This window comes from Fonsecaea nubica (assembly GCF_001646965.1).
Source record: "Fonsecaea nubica strain CBS 269.64 chromosome Unknown Scaff58, whole genome shotgun sequence".
Lineage (NCBI taxonomy): Eukaryota > Fungi > Ascomycota > Eurotiomycetes > Chaetothyriales > Herpotrichiellaceae > Fonsecaea > Fonsecaea nubica.
Window position 1 is genome coordinate 102,729 of NW_019173731.1, and position 15,184 is coordinate 117,912.

At 51.1% G+C, this 15,184-nt stretch overlaps 7 protein-coding genes across 7 annotated transcripts; 4 read left to right on the plus strand and 3 right to left on the minus strand.

Moving 5' to 3' along the window:
• Positions 1-39: 39 nt before the first annotated feature.
• Positions 40-712, plus strand: AYO20_07898 (hypothetical protein; the record flags this gene model as incomplete). Its single annotated transcript, XM_022646182.1, has 2 exons — positions 40-179; positions 259-712. The coding sequence occupies 2 exons, from the start codon at positions 40-42 to the stop codon at positions 710-712; spliced, it is 594 nt and encodes a 197-aa protein (XP_022497840.1).
• Positions 713-2,172: 1,460 nt separating this feature from the next.
• AYO20_07899 (hypothetical protein) lies at positions 2,173-2,566 on the plus strand (the record flags this gene model as incomplete). The annotated part of the gene is made up of 2 exons (XM_022646183.1): positions 2,173-2,273; positions 2,356-2,566. 2 exons carry the CDS (start codon positions 2,173-2,175, stop codon positions 2,564-2,566), a joined length of 312 nt encoding a protein of 103 aa, XP_022497841.1.
• Positions 2,567-3,043: 477 nt separating this feature from the next.
• On the minus strand, positions 3,044-3,745 carry AYO20_07900 (hypothetical protein; the record flags this gene model as incomplete). Its single annotated transcript, XM_022646184.1, has 1 exon — positions 3,044-3,745. One exon carries the CDS (start codon positions 3,743-3,745, stop codon positions 3,044-3,046), a length of 702 nt encoding a protein of 233 aa, XP_022497842.1.
• A 712-nt stretch (positions 3,746-4,457) lies between these two features.
• AYO20_07901 (hypothetical protein) lies at positions 4,458-8,390 on the plus strand (the record flags this gene model as incomplete). Its single annotated transcript, XM_022646185.1, has 2 exons — positions 4,458-5,021; positions 5,139-8,390. The coding sequence occupies 2 exons, from the start codon at positions 4,458-4,460 to the stop codon at positions 8,388-8,390; spliced, it is 3,816 nt and encodes a 1,271-aa protein (XP_022497843.1).
• A 1,199-nt stretch (positions 8,391-9,589) lies between these two features.
• Positions 9,590-11,237, minus strand: AYO20_07902 (hypothetical protein; the record flags this gene model as incomplete). The annotated part of the gene is made up of 3 exons (XM_022646186.1): positions 9,590-10,423; positions 10,478-10,556; positions 10,615-11,237. 3 exons carry the CDS (start codon positions 11,235-11,237, stop codon positions 9,590-9,592), a joined length of 1,536 nt encoding a protein of 511 aa, XP_022497844.1.
• A 1,689-nt stretch (positions 11,238-12,926) lies between these two features.
• On the plus strand, positions 12,927-13,757 carry AYO20_07903 (hypothetical protein; the record flags this gene model as incomplete). The annotated part of the gene is made up of 1 exon (XM_022646187.1): positions 12,927-13,757. The coding sequence occupies one exon, from the start codon at positions 12,927-12,929 to the stop codon at positions 13,755-13,757; it is 831 nt and encodes a 276-aa protein (XP_022497845.1).
• A 372-nt stretch (positions 13,758-14,129) lies between these two features.
• Positions 14,130-14,802, minus strand: AYO20_07904 (hypothetical protein; the record flags this gene model as incomplete). The annotated part of the gene is made up of 4 exons (XM_022646188.1): positions 14,130-14,225; positions 14,281-14,491; positions 14,547-14,617; positions 14,668-14,802. The coding sequence occupies 4 exons, from the start codon at positions 14,800-14,802 to the stop codon at positions 14,130-14,132; spliced, it is 513 nt and encodes a 170-aa protein (XP_022497846.1).
• Positions 14,803-15,184: the final 382 nt, after the last annotated feature.

Below are 15,184 nucleotides of genomic sequence, written 5' to 3' on the forward strand. Positions count from 1 at the left end.
ACAACCGGACCATGAAAGGTGAAGCCCAGCATCGAAGAGATGGCAACAGTCTTACACGTAGAAGACGGGAATGTCGAAATCTCTACGTCCAGGCTCCTTCTCCGAGGTGCAAGAGCAACCACTACCGATGAGGCAGCCCTGTTCGAAGCATTCTCAGATCCCGAGGTGATGAAATACATGTAAGTTGGCTCTTCTCTGCCTAGTGCTGCGCCGGCCCTTGGTCATGAAAATCTTCGATTCGAACATATCCCATAACAGAAGACTACAAAGGGGTTCGGATCCGCACACTTGCCTTGCATCCACTGCGAAATGGCTCTCTACGATGCTCGAGTCTCGGCAGAACGGTGTCACAGACTTCCTCATCACACTCACCACTTCGACTTCAGCACATCATCCCGTTGTCGTGGGCAAGATCGGCGTCTGGAAAGACCAGGAGATCGGATTCTTCCTGGTCCGCAAATACTGGGGCCAAGGTATTGCACGAGAAGCGCTTGATGCTGTCATTCCTTACTTGTTTGGTGAGGCAGGGTTGAGCGAGATTACGGCGGATGTGGATCCACGTAATCAGTCGTGCTGTGGGCTATTGAGGAAAGTCGGATTTGTGGTAAACGGATTCGAGGAGAAAACATACAAGGTTGGGGAGACATGGTGTGATAGTCTTTACATGAAATTGGAGAAGGAGACATGGCGAGAAAAGGTCGGTCTGATCTAGTGATCAGTGTCGGTTGTGCCATCCATACCCCATCAATCCCTTGATGATCCCTTCCTTGACTGAAATCAAAATATCTTCGTCCTGGTCACTGCGAGACTCAGAATGGGAATTGGCTTCAGCGAGGCTATAACACAAAGGTGAGCAGGCACATAGAAGCTTTGGATAGCGGATGCTTTGACGAGGAGGCCGTCAGCCAGGTGCAGCGATGAGAGAGCCCGAACTGCTACACTTTGATCTGGTTGAGCAGGAATGTGAATCAGTGACAAAAAATTTCTCAGCTGTCATCGCGTGAACATGATTTCTTCATTCCACTGCTTTATCACATGGTCGAGGTAGGCAGAAAGAGGATATAGTACATTGAGAAACATTCCCTTTCCGAAAACAGTTGAACTTGTCACAGTTCCGGAAGCTTCCCTCGCGAATCTGGAATCGACGGATCTGCGCCGTTCGCCAGTAACAGTTTGATCAGACTTTTGTTCTTTGATCTTGCAGCTTCGTGCAGCGGAGTGCCGACCCCTAGGCATTCAAACTGGAGATACGAAGCAGAATGATTGCTGAACATCATTTGATTGATCGAGGCGCCCTTGTTCAGCAAAAGCTGGATAATTGCTTGCGGGCGCTGGTGCCGTACGGCGAAATGAAGAGGCTGGCCGAACTTGACAGAAGCACCCGCGTCGAATAGATATCCGATTATTTCCAGTCTCGCAGCTATTACGGCGATTGACAGTGGTGTTATATCGAATCTGCAGCGTGCATTGGGGAGGGCGCCGTGAGCGATCATCCATTTCGTCGTCTCTATATCATCCTTCATCCGCTCGTACTGGTCCACTATAACGCAATAAAATTCCAAGCTTTCGTACAGATGTGAAGAGAGAGGAGATGCGGTACAGCGGTAAACCGTTTGTCTATATATGCTAGTTACCTCGCCAATCAGCCCTTTTGACGCCTGCTGCGTCTCGCTGAGGCAACAGGGGCAAGCCGTTGAAGATTTGCCTCCTGATTCTTCTGTGAACACGGTCAGAATGCCCTGTGCTCATCGGAAAAGTCACGAAAGAATACAATGCTCAACGCCACTAACACATCACTACCCCGACTCTTCTGAACACGATTAGATCTCAGCAGACTAGGCCCTTTCTTTGGCTCATTGAAGCTGTAGGAGCAGGTGGGCGCGGGCGCTCTTTCTTGTGGTAATTTTATTTGCGATGATGGCATAAAATAGATGGACATTGCAAGTAGAAGTTGCTTGACGGAGTGAATGCGCAGATTGTGTGTCTTCAAAATGCCTGCCGTCTGATTGGCTACACCAAACTGCGCTTTTGCATCATCCCCACAGCCGTACGACATCTTCGGAGCTCAAAGCTCATTTTGCAGCACTGCACGACGACGTTGAACTTGCTTCCACAGCTTGATACCGCCCGTCTTAATATCGCTGCGCCAGATATTCCTACGCGAAAGGCAGGATGCCTTCCTACGAACACTTTCAAAGTTCCGGCCGGACGCCCCTGCGTGTCTACAACAAGCAGCCAACATACGAGACCTACATTTCACCCTATGGACCAAAGTACGTTTCAAACTCGCTCTCTCATCTCCTGTCCTTGTAGATCCTTCTTGCTGGTTCTGAGCTGAATTTTGATCTCTTCCAGGACTAAACACGTCCCCAACCTCATGGGCTTGAGCCTGCCAAAAGTTCTCCGTTACGGCTCTATCGCTTCAGGTTTCGGCGTCGCGGCTGGCGTCTTTGCGATCTTTTTCTTCGGCGAAATCCCTCGCGTGAGGCAAGATATCCTGTCCAAGGTTCCCGTCATCGGCAACTACTGGATCAGGGAGGTGCCGCCGGAGGATAACCCTTTCTAAAGGAATTATGCTGGAAGAGGTTTGGGAGCTTGGGAACCAAGAGTTGCTGCAGATGGAGGGAAGGGAGCTCAAGATATGGGCGAGACCGACTGGGAATGATTGTACATATTAGATCGCGGAGAGCCTGTTGCAAGGACTGGACGGAATGTCTTGAAGGGTTGAAAGAACGCCTCCCTTGGAGAGGAAATACACATCAAGACCATGGATCAAATCAATGAAAGTCTTGTTTTCACGGCTTCCATCAGCCACTGGCAGATGCAGAATTACAGTACATCAGGGCTGTAGATTCACATTTCTGTTCCTGCGGATTGTATGTACAACTTCTGAGATAGCCTTGATCGGCACTAGACTCTATCGCCACGTTCAAAGTATACCCATTGACCCGTGGGGGTCTTTTCTTCCAGATCTTCCCATCTAAAAGTTGTTAGCGCGCACCACAAGATAAATTGAGAACAATGACGACGCAAGTCGGAAGACTTACACTTGATATTGTAGCATTTCTCCCACCAGGTCTAGCTCGCCCTCGGCAACTTGGATAACTTCTTCGATCAAGCCCGCACCGATCTTCTGCTCGATTCCTTCGATCCTAGCGTTGATCAGCAATGGTATATCCGACTCGAATTCGAAAACGTACTGCTCTTTTGTCAATGGTGGTTCCACCTCCAGGTCCTCTACAGTGGGCGGGATCCCTTCCTTGTCCTCCAGTTCCTTCTCTCGCACTTCATCACTGACAGCCCTTGCTTTTGCCTCTGCCTGAGCCAATGAGTTTGGTCCCTCAAATTTCGCGTCCTGCCTCGTGATCTTGCCGTCCCAATTGTCCACTGGTTCCACATGCAGTTTCTCACTACCCAACGAGCCATCTTCGTTGAGCAGTTTATTGTAAGCGGAGGGGCTGGCTTCGATCTGCTTGCGCACCCGTTGCAGCCATTGTTCGTAGCCCTCGGGTTTCACGGATTCGATGATCTCCAGGCGCTGTTTTGTGAGTGCCTCGGTGGATTGGCGATAAACGGAGCTTTTGGGCAGTTGGGCAAGTTTATTGAGGGTTTGTCGGTAGGTGTAGATGAGGGCAGGGCGAGGTGATGGATGTGTCGTGAGCCCTGTTAGGCCTGTTGGCGTATTCGGTTCAAGATATTTCGAGGCTGATTTGACAGTCGCGAAAAGCCGCGACGTCGCTCGCATCGTGGAGAGTGTCTGAGAGGTTTGGTAGGTGAAGAAGAATAACCCCTTTGCAACGTTGCCTAATGTGGCTGTTGACTGAAGAGTCTTGAGCTTCAAGCTTCAATTATTCATTGACGTCGAGGAGCGGCGGACGTTTAGCAGTTTGTGGTTTAGTGGTTAACCGTAATTATTACCGTGGACCGCAGGATACAGAGATGCAACAGCCACGGATTATATCGCCGAGAGCCGTAGGCTTGATGGCTTGCTCCCCTGCTCCGTCAGCCTTGATCTGCAGGGCACCAAGCCCGCCGCCGCCCGCCGCCACAGTTGATCCACACACATTAGGTATGTTACGTGACTTGAGTGGGATTTGATGCATCTTGGGCGTTCCAGACCCGAACAGAGTTCTCGATGGGCCCTTGCGACAGGCCTCAGTCTGCGCTCTCCTGCGCTCCCTTGATAGCAAGGAACATTGCCCGATGTTTTGCTACAATTCTCTGCTTTCAAGTGGGGCAGCCTGCTTGGTTCTCGAACCTACCGTATTACAATTCTTAGAATCTTGACTGATTCTTATCCTCGATCCCCGTCGCCTGCGCTGTACGATCCCCTTCCTGCGCCTTCCGCTATGGTGAGAAGAAGTTGGTCACCAGCTCTCCTCGAGGAGAGAGCTTTGTGTCTGTGAGGTGCAAAAGAAACCAGAGAACAGGAGGACCTCTAATACTCGCGACACGCCATGGTGGTCACGACAGAAGGCGGTGCGACTTTCGGCCAACCGACCGACAGTCAGATGGACGACTCACGAAGGGCTCGAGAGTTCTACCACTACTTTCAACCAGACAATCTCCTCCAACCGCACCTCCGTCGTCGCCCTTCGGTTCTCAATGTCACCAGCGATGAGGTCCCCAATTTGTGCAAGGCGCTCTCTCCCCTGTGCCAGTTGACCGCGTTTCGCTTGAAAGTCCGGAAAGCGATGATCAATGTCATGGATCGCGATGTCATGTATTTCCTGAGTGAAGCAACAAAAATCTACACAGACGAGGGCGAACAGACCATTGAATTTGTCGAAGATCCCATATTCTTGAACTGCAGCTCAGTGCCGCTCAAGGGTAGAATATGTGAGCTGACCATTCGACTCGACAATAAAGATCATGGCGCTGTACCCAAGTTCGTAATCAACGACCTTATGAAATCTCAATTTGCGCACATGGATATCATCTCGGGTCCCCCGTACTACAGGTTCTATGCAGGTGTTCCGATCACTACAAGAGACGGCGTCAATATCGGCAGTCTCGCCGTCGTAAGTCTCTCCTCCCTTCGAGTTCGTTGTTCAAATGTTGGTCAAACACCGGAAAACCCGTCGACCGCTCTCTAGGATTCATCCGAAGTCTTGCAGCTAACACGATGAAACGTAAAGATGGACACACAAACTCGTCCAAACGGGTTGACACCTGCTGAGGAGTTGTTCCTTACCTCGACCGCACAACAGATAATGGTTTTCCTCGAGACAAACAGACAAGCAATAGAAGGACGTCAGTCTCGCCGTATGGCTGAAGGTCTCGAAGCTTTCATTGCGGGACGCAAGAGTATCCATGGCGATAGGGCAGGATTTCTCCACAGTCCTCTGTTCAAGAAAAGGTCAAAGTTCGCCTATGGCTTGACTGTGCCCCTGGAAAAGGACGCTTCTCCACCGCTAAAGTCGTCTGCGCAGACTGAGTCCAACCTCCGAAACCAAACCACCGTCACTCTTGAACATGCCGAAGATCTCAGCACCTCGGATTCCTCAGATTCAGATAGCCTGAATGGGAATTCCGAGACCGATGGCGAATCAAGGACACACACGAAAACCTTTGCAAGAGCGGCGAATCTACTACGTGAATGCTTAGGAGATCTCGGTGAGGAGGGTGCCGTCGCATTTGTCACCGTAGGTGCTCGTCTGCGTAATTCGAGTAAGAAGAACGGAAACAATCTTGGCCAGGCTATGGGAGCCATTGACGGAGATCTTCAATCACTGACAAAATCATCCATCATCGCCTACTCGACCCAGTCCAATCCGATCATCCCCGAGAAGGGATTAGATGAGAGGGTAAATGGCTTAGATGGAGAATTACTCCAGGATCTTATCAAACGGTACCCTGGTGGTCGCTTATTCACCCTGGAATGGAACCCTTCCTCCTCTTCCGAGGATGATATAGAGTCTTCAGGCAGACTCAGGAGCCCTGTCAGTCAGTCGCGCATACCTAGCCACCGGAAACGGCTAGAGGTCAAGGCCATCCGTGCTGCCTTTCCTTGTGCGGGACAGGTCCTCTTTACGCCCTTGTGGGACGCTACAACTGGTTCTTTTGCATATGGCTGTTTCGTTGCTACAGCGTTAGAGACGCGTTCCTTCAATTCTTCTATTGAATTGCCCTTCCTCAACTCTTTCTGCAGCACACTGATGGGCGAGTGCTCACGGTTGGACACGATGATTGCGGACAAGCAAAAATCCGACTTCGTCGGCACCATATCTCACGAAATGCGAAGTCCATTACATGGCCTCCTTGCCAGTGTCGAATTTCTCGCCGAAACAGATCTCTCTGGCTTTCAGAGATCCCTCATTTCCACCATTGATTCCTGTGGACGAACACTTCTGGATACCATCAACCATGTCCTGGACTTCTCCAAGATCAACTCATTCCAAAAGCATTGGCAAGCTTCGAACAAGAAACACTCTCACGGATCGCGTCGCCATAACTTTTTAGGTCCAGAGAACTCTTCCAAGACTATATCTCATGGTGCCCCTGCACTCCTGCAACTGCTTGGCGTTATTGATGTATCAGCTGTGTTGGAGGAAGTCGTCGACGGCTTGGTCCTTGGTTATACATACACATCGGGATTAGACCTCACGGAGATGCCACGAGAAGCACCAGGCCGGGGGAAAAGAGTCCGCTCCGAAAATCACTGCGTGGACCCCGTCAAGATCACACTGGACGTGCAGAAGGCGGATTGGACGTTCTTGACCCAACCCGGGGCAGTTCGCCGGATTATCATGAATCTCACTGGGAACGCCATCAAGTATACGAGTCAGGGTACCATCAAGATTCGACTCCAACTACAAACTTCTTCAGATGAAAACAGCAACGATGTGATGGTGTTGACGGTGACGGACACAGGAAAGGGTATTTCCCAGGAGTTCTTATCTACTAAGCTCTTTGTGCCATTTGCGCAGGAGAATGCTTTGGCCCCAGGAACCGGGCTAGGGTTGAGCATCGTGCGGAGCATTATTCTGATGCTGGGTGGCTCGATTGATGTGAAAAGCAAATTAAATGAGGGAACAACAGTGGAAGTTATTCTACCTATCAGGAGACCTTTACCTGGTCAGACTTCAACTCAGACTACGCCTTTCTCCGACGGTGCCAGTGGCCTGAACTCTACTGGTAGCTCCAACGCCGACAGCTCGATTTCTCTACTGAGAGATGAATGGTCGGACGCGACAGTAACATTCTGGCAACCGGAACTGGAACTAGATGACGACCTCGCACGCATCGTCAGGTCGTACGTACAGGACTGGTATAACCTTCCGTTCCTGGACCAGCGATTATGTGACAGTTGCGCCGTTGTCATCGCAGAGGAAGAGAACTTGGATCATTTGCTCACTAGATTGGTGGCCACACCTGGCCGCCGTCCAGCGTTAGTGGTAATGTGTTCGGTTCTGTCCAGACACAGTGTGGCATTGGTGCAGTCCCTGGAGGAACGCATTTGCAGTGCTGTGGAATTCGTTTCAGAGCCTTGTGGTCCCCACAAGCTGGCTCGTAGTATACGGTTGGCTCTCGAAAAGCAAGCGGCGGTACGGTCACGGTTCTCGCAGGCGGACAACCAACAAGTGGTGCTTCCCAGCGCTGAGATTGCAAGTACGACTCCTGGTACAACCGAAACAGAGTCCGTGGTGGAGGACTTGGCCGAGCTCGACCTCAACTCGCCTGGTGGAACTGATAACGCCAAAATGGTTCAGGCAACGGAGACTTTTGCCGCGTCCCAAGCGAGCCACAATGCGCAGATGGCAATCCATGACCCCATAACCGCTCTGCGGACGCCGAGAAATCATGTCAGCGAAGGAGAATCTTTCCCCTTTCCCTCGCACAGTCAAGAAAGCTCAAGAAGGCGTCGCGAGAGTGATCGATGGACCAACCACACGAGCTTAAGCAACCCAGCCTCACCTAGTGAAGTCCCAACCGCTCTCTCTAGGCATCCATCGCTATCCAAGCCAGCCCCTGGCAGTGTTGACCCGCATATTCTCCTGGTGGACGACAACAAGATCAACCTGAAGCTGCTCGAAACCTTCTTGAAGACAAAACGGAAATACAGCCGGATAGAGCAGGCAGAGGATGGTCAGCAGGCTGTCGACGCTGTCAAAGCTGCCGAGGAGCCTTTCGACATCATCTTTATGGACATTTCAATGCCAGTGCTGGATGGCTTTGAGGCGACCCGAGCCATTCGGCAGTATGAAGACCTTCGTGGCTGTAAACCTGGTGCTATGGTTATTGCCTTGACTGGATTGGCAAGTGCCAGAGATCAGAGTGAAGTTTTCAGCAGCGGATGTGACATTTACATGACAAAGCCTGTGAGCTTTAAAGAGGTCGGTAAACTCTTAAACAACTGGGAGGCCCATAAGAATATCGACTCAACTTGAAACCTACGCGTTTGTGGCATGAGCCTCTTTTCTTGACAGAAGACACCAAAAGCGCCATGGTGCTCCGGCTCTCCTCCAGGAGACGGAAGTGCAGATGAATGACTTCGGCTATCTAGTCATTCTTGAGCTACTCGACTCAATTCACGACAGCAGCAAGCATGTCAACCAGGTGTGATGCCCATTGTCAGCAGAGACCAGATTGATTGCGCTGGAGGAACCAAAACCAACGTGACGAAGAGAGCACAGGCGCCAAGCACCTCTCTCAACACCACTTTCATTCTGGATTGGGACAGTATGTCTCTGCTAGTGATTGGCTTAGATCACTATCTCCACCAGAAGCAGGATGTCGTGGGAGGGAATACCAGTGAACCACTATATAGCCCCCCACATTGTGATCCCCTGTCTCTCTGGAGGACTTTATGCCAGCAACCCGCGTGAACGACCAAATCAAAGAAGTTCGTGACGAATGAAAATGTCGCCTGGAATGGCAGGAGTTGTCAACAAGGGTGCAAAAACTCAGCAAGTCAACTCACCTCAAGACAGTCTACATACATTCTCCGTACCACTCGAGCAGCTTCACCACTGCTATGCCAGATGGTTACTACTTGTGATAGCTACATGGCAACATAGCCAGATAACTAGTCAGAGCAACAGCGACAAATCATAGAAATAACGTTGAACGTTGAATTGTTTGATTTATTGAACAGTAAATAACCCTCCCATCACCTTTCTATTTCTCTATCCATCTGTCAATCTTAGACACCTACTGTACATGTGTAATCCATCGCTAATCACTCCGCGGACAACAAGAGCTGCGGTTGTGTAACTGTCGGATCTCCCGTAATATATTATCTTATTTGATGTGGTGTGTGATATGTATGTATGTATATTACACGCCGTAGCATGGATATGAACCGAGACCTGGATGGCATATATCGAATTGGCGGTACAGGATTAAAAATGTCAGGAGCCCAAGGAACAGAGAGGAACAGGGACACGAATATAGTTTCTACTAGCATTGTATGTACATGTATTTGTAAATCTGCCAAACCTAGAAGTTGTTCCACCCACATGTGTCTTATCGCCCAACCATGCACCCACCCATGAAGCCCGGTCCGTGGACCAGTCCCAGTGACGTACACACATAGCGAGAAATCGAAAACTTTTTTTCTTCTATTCTTTCTTTGTTTGCCATTTGTTCAAGACGTCACAAAGTTGAGACCGCCTGCCATGACTCTCAACCTCTTACCAAAGAACTGCAAAAACACGATCAGGCAAAAGGCAAAGGCGCAGATGGCGGCCTGGATGCCGAAGCTGACCTTTGTGCCCTGAGCGTTGGCCCACGTCACCTGGAAATAGCTGATGATGAAGCCGCCGGTGGTGCGACAGAAGTTGAGCCACGAGGCCGTCTCGCCGGACGCTTCGGGGTAGCTGTCCAGATTGTAGGCGTTCAGGCCGACGGTGGTGACCATGATGCCGAAGACGTAGAGGCCCCAGAAGACGGACGTCACCATGTAGTGGTAGCCGTCTTCGAGGGCGAAGCCTAGACCCACGAGGCCGGCCAGCATGAACGGGGTGGACACCCACATGGCTCGCAGCCGGACCTCGGGCTCGAAGTGGCCGGCATGCTTGTGGATGTAGCTTGTCGCGATGTAGTCGTGGAGCCAGTGGCCGGTGACCTCGCCCACCAACGCGGCGACAATGGGCGTGAAGTAGAAGTATCCGATCTGTTTGGGGCCGAAGTTGTAGAGCGGCGTGAGGAAGATGGAGAGGGTGGTATTGATTCCGACAACCCAGGCGAAGGTGAGCATGTAGTAGAAGCACGAGATGAAGACGGTGGGCTTCAAGATGACCTTGACCGGTCGCATGAGTGCTTGAGACAGAGAGTTGCGCAGGTGGCGGGATTTCCATTGCGAAATGCCCAGAAGTCGCGAAATATGGCTACCTCGAGGTGGCTGGGAATCCTGGGGGATTCGGCGGTCGTAGTAAGTCTCCTCAACAAACAAGATGATGAGGACAAGGCAGAGGGAGGTCTGGTCGCGTACATGTCAGCGGCTGAGATTAGTAGTTGGTAGATACGGTCTTACCTCTGCAACGTATACCCAGAAAGGGACTTGCCAGGGCTGAGTGCTGATGATGAACGCTGCAAACAATGGACCGAAATATCTGCAATGACCAGTCAGCTTCTCGAGGGACTTTCTGCGAAAGGATCACGGCCGCTTACGGGGACAGAATAATAAACGCAGCCCAGATATTGATCTTCCTCGCTCTTTCGTGGAAAAAGAACATATCATATATAAACATGAGACCGCCGCCTTGAGAAACAGTACTGAAGAAACCATTGAGGATTCGAGCAGCCATGAACGACTCGAATGACTTTGCAGCGGCACACCATATTGCAGTCGCGGTGGCAAGGACCATAAAATAGAATAGCACAGGAAGACGGCCGAAGTAGGCCGACAGCGCCACGACAACAACACCTCCAGCACCCAACATGAAGACATTGCCGACTTGAGAATGATTGACGTGGTCGGGCGTCATGTTCCAGATTGCAGCTTGTGGAAGCAACGTGACTGCTCCCGTCGCGCTGCCATAATCTGGTAGGAATGCTGTCATGGAGATGATGATCAAGATGATGTGCTTCTTGAAGCGGCTCCAGTTGAGAGGGTCGTTGGGATCGCCGGAGGGCTGAGGGAGGAGGATCGTATGGCCATCGCGGGCTCGTTTCAGATTGGCGTGCTCCGGGTCGGTGGCATCGATGACATAGCCTTCTGCATTCTTGAACTCGTGTAGCTCCGTGACGTTCTCAACAGCTGAAAGCTGGCCGATTTCTTTGTCTTCTGCCATGACTATGAACAACGAACGAGACAACAACTAGATGTAGATTGAAAAGCCTCTCGATGTATTTCTGTCCACAACCAATACCTCCAGGAAAAGTGGAGGAAGAGAAAGGACTCCATCTGGGGAAGCAGACCGTTCTTATCAAGTATGCGGATATTTTCTGGGACGGACTCGTGTATGCTACCCAGGACAGTGTAAAGATCCGCAAATCATTCACAGAGATGTCCCAGACCCGATATGGAGACTCACATATTGTGGAGACGACCTCCAGAATGTCCCGGATAGGAGATCAGGGGGGGATATGCGGAATATACCCCACATCGACCCCATGAGTTTTCCGGGGCTGCGAGCAAGTATTGCCCAAGGCTAGCTCAGTCGCCCTCGCTTAACCATGGAGCAGGTATTGGTGGTTGAGAACTTCGGCAGTGGGAAAAGTACGAGTCTGGCCACCATCCGACACCCTAACCTGTGAGTCGATTCGTCTGCATTAGCCATGTATGACGAAGCATCAAGGTTCTACCTCCAATGCTTTGCCCTGGTTCTTGGAATTCTCTCGAAACTTGTCATTTCTGATTCATCGATTCGACGGACTGCTCTCCCGGTAACGCTTCCTGGTTCCTTGTTCGGATAAGAAGCGAGGACCGATATAAGGGAACTGTAGTGGTAATTTCATTGGGCTGCCTGTAAACGACATCTGAAACCCGGTCAAGTGAGGCGAAGCCGGGTCCGTAAGCAGGTCGAATATGTTTCGGGAAATTTCATGGGGGTTTGTGATGAAGTTCGTCGAGCACTCGGCCGCAGGATGCAGTGACTCAGGACTTACCTGAAGGTACTGCCCTTTGTAGCAATCCGCGCTGTCTAGGAAGCTGACGTGCCGCATTCGAACCCGTATCTTTCACCATGGTCGCCTAAATCCTTAGCCATGTCCTCCGCCCAGCGGAAAATGCAGGCCGTCCAAAGGCCAAGTGTCAGCGCTGCTACGCGTAGGAGCAGAGTCGGTCTGCTGAGGCATGAAACCACCGCGAGAAGGATATCCAACTCTCACAAGGTTGGTAATCCTGAAGGTCCGAATCAATTCGGCTCACTTCTTTATCGCTCCCACGGAGGGGGCTCGGTCCGCAAAGAGGATGTTGGACTTAATGCTCCACCCAGCATCGAAGGTTAGTATGGGCGGGACCCGGTCTCAAATATAAAGGCGCACAAAGGGGTACAGAAGGGGTCTTCAGAGGAGCATGATCTTTGTTAAGTCGTACTTCCCCTGGCGGTGAGGGTTGGAGAAATGGAAAAGACGAGGAACCTGGACAGTGCGTAGGTATTGGTAGAGAGTAACGGATTAAGCACAAGGGCAAGAATGTACATAAATGAGCGAGCCAGGGGAAAGCAGCAGTGATGGAAGTTGATTAGTCTGATTGACGTGCTCAAGCGATCTCGGTATCGGTGAAATGTGGTTCCGAAAGATATCAGTTTCTCGTCTGCCATCTTCATCCTGTCACCACAACTTGCTCCGCCGAGGTGGGCTTCTTGGTGGGAAGGATGCTACCTTTTCGAGGGACCTTTAGCCTACGGACTCGATCAGGAGGCTACCTTGGCCTCGCTTCCGCTACATGCAGGATTCGTTCCCGCAGCACCCATTCTAGTCCATCCAAGCAACCTCAGCTCTCCCGCTCGCTCCCAAAAGGCACCTGGGACAGCCACATGCATGTCGTGGACCCGACTCGCTTCCCTTTGGCTGCCGACGCTCAGTACAGGCCGCATCCGCATACTTTAACTGACGCCAAAGCCTTTTACGCCCAATATGGCATCGAGAATATGGTTCTCGTGCAACCATCAATCTATGGAGACGACAATTCATGCATGCTGGAAGCCCTTGAGCAATTGACGCCCAAGCACGGGCGCGCCGTGGTGGTCCTCGATCCAGAGACCATCGACGCGGAGACACTGGAGAAATGGCACGCTCTTGGGGTGCGAGGCGCGAGGCTGAACCTCGTCAGTGTGTCGCGGGACATGACCGAGGATGAACTGCGCGCCGAACTGCAGAGTTATGCGAGGGTTTTGAGGCCCTTCGATTGGGTCCTTCAGCTCTACGTCCCGTTGAAACTGGCATTGCCGCTGTTGAACGTCGTCCCAGATCTGGGCATCAGAATTTGCATTGATCATTTCGGATCACCTGTCCTTCCCGAACCATTTGACCCGTCCACAACTGTATATCCCTACGACATGAGAGGCTTCGCGTCCCTCGTCAATCTGCTCCAGGATGGCAGGACGTGGGTGAAGCTCTCAGCGCCGTATCGACTTTCCAAAGACCCAGAGATGAGAGATCTAGACCCCATTGGGAGAGAGTTGATCATCAAAGGTGCGGATCGTGTTGTCTATGCCACGGATTGGCCTCACACGAGGTTCGAGAATATCAACCCAATGCCCTTCATTGAGAAATGCTATGAATGGTGTAATGGCGACGCTACATTAATCGAGAAGCTGTTCCGAACCAATGCTGAGAAGCTTTGGGATGCATCTTCAGAGACATAGGCCATGAAATGACCTCGATCGTCTGAGTTATGTCCAAAGGTATCAGCAAGTCTGAGCCGCTCTCCGACCGGACCATTGGTTGTGTGATACAGTGTCCTTTTCGTAGATGTAGAGCTGTTCTATCCGCATGTGGGATTGTTGCTTATGCGCAATTTCCATTCGAAAACTCCTCAATTGGGCCGACTTATTACTAGCAAGTTTCTCATGTAGTGTGCCAATACTAAAAGATTCCCATGTGAACGCCTGGCATGAACGTTCCAGCTGAAACAGATATTTGCGACAGTTTTGGTTGTGGTGCCTCCATCACCTTCGAGGCCTCCCCCACTGTCAAGCTTAACCTCGCTCCTCCGTCCCCACAAGGCGCAGATCTCTCTAAGGTCTGCTGAAGAAGACGGTGCTCTCCATGCATGAGATCTTTTCCTTGTCAACTGTATTGACATCGGCAAGAACGGTATACTTCCCAGGCGGCTGGAGGACATGTTAATACCTTATCTTCACGAGATCGAGGTTTGTGCAAACTCACCACTTGCTTCGGGATATCTACTTCTTTCTTCAATGTCAAGACACCTTCTTTGAGGGGACATGTGATATCAATCTTTGGCAGGTTGTCACAGAGATCTGCTTCTTGCTTGATGAGGGTAATAAGCCCATATTTGACTTGGAGAAAGACGGTCGCGCCTGGTTCGATATCCTTTGAAAAGGTTCCGTTTGCGGAAATGGTCAATTTTTGGCCCCTAATACATGTTAGATTAGAGATCAGATCGCTTAGAGGCATTCCCTGAGACGTACGGGAGAGGTGGATTGGGTGACAAGTCAACGTAGTCGACTGTTAGGATATAGTCCTTGGGATCGGCACAGAACTGGACGTAGGTGAGAACAAGCTTCGTAAATTTTCTTGCAGGTAGCTAACATTTAGAGGATTTTTGCCAGGGACCTTGAACTTGGGCTCCTCGTCCACGAGAGCATTCTGAGCTCCAAACAGAGACCGTGAAGATACCGCAGAGGCGGCGGTAAGGAGCGATAGGAGGATGGCCGAGACCTTCATGGCGATGACTCCGGAGAATCGAGGGCCCAGACGAATAAAAGTGGTATCTTGACCTTCCTGGAAGGCAGCTTGCGCAATTGAGGGTTGTGGTGGTCGATATCGCAAAGAAGAAGAGATGATACTACACAACCAAGATGGCAGATTGATGAGTGACGGAACGAGTGGCGCAGGCGCATGACTTGCCTTCCCAGGCACGGGCACCAATGGCACCCAAATGGTGGCAGCTGGTAGCGATTATTTAAGCGTCTTGCGTCACTGGCACTATCGAGACAGCACTTGTTTCCAACACACTCCACCGTATAATACTACGGAGCAGCAGGGGACACAGCACGTGTCGACCTGCTAACCTGCGGAATTGGCAGGGGATGCCAAGGTCTCCTGT